This window comes from Limulus polyphemus, unplaced genomic scaffold (genome assembly GCF_000517525.1).
Source record: "Limulus polyphemus unplaced genomic scaffold, Limulus_polyphemus-2.1.2 Scaffold10778, whole genome shotgun sequence".
In the NCBI taxonomy this organism is placed as follows: Eukaryota; Metazoa; Arthropoda; class Merostomata; order Xiphosura; family Limulidae; genus Limulus; species Limulus polyphemus.
Genome location: NW_013676388.1, coordinates 8,367 through 16,115, shown reverse-complemented (window position 1 = coordinate 16,115; position 7,749 = coordinate 8,367). Strand labels below are relative to the sequence as shown.

The following is a 7,749-nucleotide window of genomic DNA, read 5'->3' as shown; positions in this document are numbered from 1 at the left end:
AGAATCCACTGAAGTTAAACGATTTGTAATATTCAAACTTTGTAAAGGTTCCTGGTCAAATATCTGAAGTTTTCCGATTGGTAAGCATTATAACAATCACTGTTATAGCTTCCGAGGTTTTATAGCACACTGATTATAGTGAACTAATAATTGATACTCCCTTTTGGCGCATCGCATTGGTTATATTTATAGCTGTGTGGAGGCGTTCTAGAAATTTCAGTTTTATGTAACAATACTGAACTATTCTTAAACATTTACATATATACATATATTGTTGATTCTTACTCTCAAGAATCTTCTGCAACTTTTGAGAATAAGTGGGAGTTTTGCAATACATATTTAACAGTATAAGCTACACATGTTTTAAAATGTAAACTTAATCTAAACAAACGGTGATATTAAAATAAATATATAATGACAAATTTGTTACACAATTGAGAAACATTGTTTGGTTAAAATCAATAAAAAGTAAACACATATTGAAGTTACAAGGATTAAATTTGTGCTATTTTGTTCAAAAAGTATTTGAACTCCTCCCATGGGACTATGAATGCTAAATTATGCTTAGATAAAATTCAGAAAATTTACAAACACTTCATGTTTTCACTCGGAATGCACCTAAGTCAATCCAAAATTAAAATGAGTGATTTATAAAATGAAATAAGTAACTTTTTTTCAATAAATTCAAACCATGAAGTATTTATTTTGTGTGGAAGAGCACTTCAAGTTAATTTTCTATATTTTGTAAATCAGTGGTGCAGTTTTGCTGTTGAGGTGGGATGCATCCATCCGGGCATGTTTAATATAAATATAAATGTTAGAGGTATCCCACACTTTACAAAATTTAAAATTGAAAAACAGCTAAAATGGCTCAGAAAAATATATATTATTTAAAAACAATATTTCACCACTGTTAATGTGATGCCATTATTTTTAAATGATATGTTTTTTGTGTCCCATTTTAACTGCTTTTGAATTTTATATGTTCAATATAAGCTTATACAATAGGCTTCATACTATTAATTCTGAACCTTTTGTTAACACCACGACAGATTGTGGTGAGAGGAGTCTTTATGATATTCTGAATAATATGTAAGAGCATAAAACTGATTAAACTGTGTAAATGTGATTTAAATCATTACAACTAAAAATAAATTAAATTTTGAAACTTGTCAATGAGAAGTCATCCCTCATTTAATAAATATAAGTAATAATACTGAATACAATGAGATACATTGCTGTACTGTTTAGTTTTGTTTGAATTGTTTGTTGTACAAAAAAACAGATTGTGATTTTGAAATGTTTGGAAGAATTTGAGAAATATTCATGCTCTAAGTATACTTTTGGAACATAAATGTTGTCATAGTTATAGTTTGTATAAAGATAAAAGTAAAAAATTAATAATGTAGTCATCCCTTTTGTTTAAATAGTATATTAAAATTTACTGTGCACAAAATTTACAATTAGATGTGAATCAGGAAAAGAAACCCCTGTCCATGGACAGACCAAAAACAGTGACTTTTCAGAAGGAATAAAGAAACAATTTCCAACAGTTGGGGTTCTTATAAAACAAGAGACACGACAAATGACAGATAATGGTAAGAGTAGGTTTTATGATGTTCTGAATAATGTGTAAGAGCATAATACTGCTAAATTTTTAATTTAAAATAAATATACAAAAAAAAATTATTAGAACATTGACTAAAGAAGACAATGTAATTTGCTAAGACACTATCATCCCCTCAAAAGATGATGATTCATGTCTTGTTTTCCATGTGATTTTCCTTCTGTGTTAGTGGTTTTAATAACACAGCATTTTGTTGCCACCCGTTTTAATTTTACAGTGTGTGGTCTGAACAGTTACTAATGAAACTCACCTTTGAAGATAGCTAGAACCAATTATTGATATAAGATAAATATTTTATAAGCCATGAATATCTGCATCACTGTAGAGTAAATAAATCGGTTTAAACTTTTAATTTGTGAACTATCTGGAGCTTTTGTACAGGTGAACAAAGGTTTACAATGGGAAGCTTACAAAACTTAGAAACAAATCACAGATCTGGGAATTCTTTTTACAGTTACTTTAGATGTTCTTTTCTTGGTAAGTTACCTGTTTGAAAGATAAAGAAACTTCTGTTCTTATTTATTGAATATTACTGTTAAGTTTATCATATTTTATACAACACACACAAATATAGGAACTTATTATTTATTGAAAACAAAATATATTAATTAGATATAGATTGATCTTGGCCAAGAATTTTGTTAGCAAAAACTATGATAACTTGTCTGAAATAGGTAACAATAATAATAATAATAGTACCATATTTAAAGGTAAGGTCATTGTTAGATTTGTCAGTTTTTGAATGTTTTCATTGATTTATAACCAGAAGTGGTAACTACTTCAATTGGCAAAATAAAGTTTCAAAAGAAACATGAATATAAATCAAGTTCAAACTGATTATATAAAATAGAGCTTTATAAACAACAATAACAGAATTTAAATTTAAAGATGAAAGGAAGTATTTTTGATGTTTACAAAAAAAATGATTGATCACATTCCAGAAAAAATTACTTTGTTCAAACCTATTTATATGTACTGTAATCCTTGGTAAAGGCATAAGCCAAAACATCAGGTCATGAAAGAGTTGAACGATTTTGTTTGAATTATTATTATTATTTGGCTTTCAATAGAAAAAATTATTGTAAAGCAAAAAATTGTCTTGCAAGAAACAATGGAGTAGATGATTTTTGTATTGTTAAAAATACAATACATGGAATGACTTGTACCTAGTATGATGATAAATACACTAGTGAAACCAGTCATCCAATACATGAACATTTTGAGGAACACATTCATACCACCTTGAATCTTCATTCTAAAGAGGTTACTGCCAAACACTTTCTGTAATAATTTATTTGATCATAAATTCAATATCTCTCCTTTTTCAATCTCATAAACCTAAAATAAACATAAATAATTCTTGGCCTTTGTAATTTATTTATTTATATTTTTTTTAGATAGCTTGCAATTTTTTATTGATTTGTCATTCTAATTCTTCTTAATAATATTGTCATTGTTAAGTGAGTTTCTCATTAATATATGTTTTCTCTTCAGTTATCAGTTTGGTTCTTCTATTAGTGATTTTTTTCAAGTATTTCTAGTCCTGCTACCATACTTTTAAGTTTCTGAAGGGTTTAACAAATGAAACACATAAGCTATCAGAAAATTATAAAATGCCCAACTTTGTTTGTTTCCTGTTAAGCACAAAACTACATAATGGACTATCTGTGCTATGCCCAGTTTTTAGCTAAAATGCCTGAAAAGGTTTGAAATTTAGAATGTCTTGGGGAAATAAGTTTTACAAATAATCTGCCATTAAGTCAAGAAATTCGTTTTGTAGCTATAATATATAAAGCAATCTTGGGACCCTTGAAAGAAGTCTTCATCAGTTTAAAAATGGAAGTAGTAACATGACATATCATGGTAATCATGAAATTCAAAATACCTTACTATTAACTTTGGCAAGAACAAAAAGAAATCTTACTGGCATAAAGATGGCAGAAAACAAAACCTCACAATTTCATTTGAGAGTACATCTAAAACTGTTGATTTAGGGCTGGCTTCAGATTTGTAATCACTAAATTACAATTTATTCTCAGCTCCACCCACTGTTTTTATTTTTATATCAAGTTTGCCCTATATTTGACTTTCTAAGTTTATAAATGATGATGACGTTTTAATCTTGAATGACAAATTTATCAGTGAGTAGAGTTGGGGATGAAGACAAGATGAAAGGTTTAATATTCATATTTTTCTTTGAAATATGAAAAAATATATATATATAAATCTTCAATCTAAAAATAATAATTTAGACAAATGTTTCAACCCTTTAAGGACTGGAGATATCTCCCCTGACTTTTTCTTTCTCACAGTGGAAATACTTAGCCAAATTCCATGAAACTTAGTACAATGTTGCTAGAGTATGTAATTTTGGTTTAAAAAATTCATATCAGTTGATACGTATTTCTATATTTTTGAGGTTTTGATGTTTCCAAAATTTCATGTAATACTATTATGAAACAAACATTAAAAATATGAATCACTTTTTACACCTTGCAGAGCAGACTGAAGGACTGAATGAAACTAGGTATATATATATCAAGAACTTGGTGTTAAGGTTGTTTCTTCTGAACATGCAATAAACAGGAATTGTGGTTTCAACAAGATGGAACCACCTGTCATACAGCATGAGCAACTGTAGCAGTATTGCATGAACTGTTCCCAAACAGGGTAATTTCTCATAATGGAGACAAACTGGCCTCCAGAATCCCCAGATTTGTTAGCAGCAGACTTCCTTTTGTTGGGTTACTTAAAGGACTGTGTATATCAACAAATCATGTACACTACAGGATCTGAAAGATAACACGAAAACAGAAATTAATGGCCTTATATATGAAACTTTGACCTCTGCAATGGAAGGCATCATTCTTAGACGCCTGTCTGAGCAGTTCATGGTGGACACCTACTGGACATTATTTTTAATATTTAATGGGTACAAGAAATCTTAATGAGCTAAAATTTCATAAATAATGAACACAAATTATGCCAACAGATGACACTGTCGATTATTGCAATTTTAAATCCAGACTCTTCTTTTGGCAGACCCTGTATTAATAACATAGCAACTACCAAAAAGATGTTGAAACAAGTTGCTTCTTTTATCTTTAACAAAAAACAAATTTTTGGATGTGCCGTACTTTAGTGGAATACTCTCTTGTAGCGATTAAACTAAACAGTGGGTTCAGGTTGGATGAGGGAAGAAATTATTTGAAGTTATCTTAACTGATTTGACAGACCAACTGAATTGGAGATTCGTCAACTGATTACTGCATTGACATCAAAACATAAAAAAACGGGCACAATAGTATCATTAATTAAAAAACCATTAATTTCAATATTTTGTGAAACTAACAGCACAGTAAAGCCCAAAGATGCAGTGTTGAAGTTGAAGCAGATGCATTACAAGATGATTTCTCTAGCAATTCTCAAATTAAAATGCCATTTCTGCAAATGAAGAATAAATATAAGAAGTATGATATAATGCCCTGTATAGTACCACCAGAGTATAATACATACAGATTTCATCATGTCATATTTTCATTAAAAATATTTTGTTGTTTTTTTGTTTTAGAAGTTATGCCGAGCATCATTCCTTGAGATCTATCAAATTAACCCTAAATTATCGGTTTCCAAAATGACCCTCCTAGGCTCAGTACAAAACATATACCAGCTGGTTCGTGTGGCAGGTGTTAGAAAGTTTAGATGGTTTATCTACCATGTTAACAGGAACACTAGCACTGCCTGTGTTAATTTATGCATTCCATATTGTCAAACATGCACAAATTATTGTTGCATGCTATACTGTAGAGAAATGTGTAGATCGAAATAGATGTGTAGTGTTTTACACAGCCTTACTGAAGTACAGTAATATGTATCAAGCTAAAACACAAATCAAAGCATAAAATACAAATGTGTTGGGTTAAAGACAGTCAGCAAAAAGTACAAATACTATCTACCTTTTTATAATGATTAGTGATAATTCAGGAAATTATATGTTTATACTAACAACCTATGTAAATAACACACCAGCTTGTTTGATTCTATATATTTTTTATATTATAATCCTGAATTTTAATAGCTTCTAACTACATGCATCTTTGGCTTTGTGTAGAATCTGCACAATGAAAAGAGCTTCTGATGTTTTTAAGCATTATAAACCTTTTAAATGATTTATACATTAGCATCTCTGATGTAGATCCAAGGCTGTGTAACTTGAAGAAGCTCAGTTAAGATTAGTATATCTGATGTAGATCCAAGGCTGTGTAACTTGTAGAAGCTCAATTAAGAATTAAGCAAGTATTTATTTTATAGTGGCTCCGTTTTTAAGATGTTCATGCTATTGCATTATACTAAAAAATAGTGTAAAATAAAAATACAGGGTTCATCAAAAGAAGCATAGAGATCTTATATAGTTAGATTTTCCAAAGTATTAAGGAAAAACACTGCCTGTAATTTTCAGAATGCAGACTGAGGGTTTGAATTGTATTGATGAACAGGTGAACAATCCACCAGCATTCTCTTATTGTTGAGCATTATTTCAAATATGAATGCTCCATCATCATTGCTTAAGGAGCATAGCATCCATTCAGTCAAAATTTTCACATTTCACTCTATCAAACTACTTTTGTATTTACAGATATTTCCACATTACAGTGGCAATTGCTTGGTTTAGGTCAAAAATGACATTGTTTGAATGCAAATTACACAGAACTAACAAATAAATATTAAATTTAGAATAAAATTTAGCTAGAAATATAAATTTTCTAATTGATAGAATGAAAAGTATAGAAACAAAAATAAACAGATTCTCTCAAACACACTCAAGGAATTAAGTTCTTAATACATAACGTTTTGGCCTTAGGCCTACTTCACTTCAAGTGCTATACAGAGATCCTTAATGCTCAGAAAATATGTAAATGATCTAACACCTGCCACACAAGCCAGCCCATCTCGATGTGGATAAAAGAAATGAGTCATTCTGAAAAGGTTTGGTTTGTTTTAATTAGACAAAAAGACTTTGGCATTATTTTCAAAGTCTAGGTTAATGGACCAGACCTGTGACCTGACCTGAGGCCTTGAGAGCCAACATGGAGTAGGTAACTTGTAAATGTAAAGTAAATGTAGCAATGAAATATGTTTGAAACGTTCTAGAGATGGTTGTGAATGTGATGGTTTAATTCTTATTGACTTTAAAGGTAATTAATTATCCATACTATATTATATTGTACTGTCAGGTGGAGCTAGAAGTTTCTGTCTACTCAAGGATATCGAAGATTTTGGAACTTTTAGAAAGTGATCCTCCAGCACTCAAGTGTAAACCATTAAGTTTGGATGAAGACAAAGTGATGAATAAGATCAATGATCTAATCAAAGTAAGTGTATACTAGTGTCAGTTTGACAGGCTGGAAATAGTTATTGGAACTCTGACATCAATGCTATAAGAAGTGTACATTTAGTATAAACATTTAACTTGTTGAAACCTGTTGTAGAAACACAAGTGTAGAGGACGAGTTTAGAAAATCTTCCGCCTTTCGTTTTTAGGTCAGTGTGTGTATGGTGTAGTTGGTCTATCCCTGTTTATGATTGGTGGAGAGATTTCTTGTATATTCAACCAATGGTAACCACAGGTTAATCCCCATCTAGTCTGGAATCTCTTGTTTAGTGAAGGTTTAATTGTGTTAATATAAAATGATTCTTTAATTTTTCTTGTCTTCCAAAATTTGTCTGTGTCGATCATTCTAGTTTTTTTCCCAGTTTATTTTGTGTCCAATTGACATGGCGTGTTCTGCAATGATTGAATTTTATGTTTTTTTCAGTCTTGTACTATCTTTATGTTTTTTTATTCTTGTCGCAAGTCTTCTTTCCATTTCTCCAATGTATGTTTCGTTACAGGAACACGGAATTTCATAAATGACATATTTGTGTTTCTCATTGGTAGGTTTCTGTTTGTATTCACCAGAATGGATCTTAATGTCTTGTAGGATTTCTTGTGTTTCTCATTGGTAGGTTTCTGTTTGTATTCACCAGAATGGATCTTAATGTCTTGTAGGATTTCTTGTGTTTCTCATTGGTAGGTTTCTGTTTGTATTCACCAGAATGGATCTTAATGTCTTGTAGGATTT

The 7,749-nt window shown here is 30.3% G+C and overlaps 1 protein-coding gene across 1 annotated transcript in view; it reads left to right on the top strand.

The window, feature by feature from the left end:
- Positions 1 to 1,467: 1,467 nt before the first annotated feature.
- Positions 1,468 to 7,749, top strand: part of LOC106476523 (histone deacetylase complex subunit SAP130-like) — a gene marked incomplete at its 5' end in the record, with an annotated part of 13,303 nt that continues 7,021 nt past the window's right edge. Inside the window, one exon of the mRNA XM_013937176.2 lies at positions 1,468 to 1,598. Coding sequence (XP_013792630.2) covers positions 1,468 to 1,598 — 131 coding nt within the window. The remainder of the gene's footprint in view (positions 1,599 to 7,749) is intronic.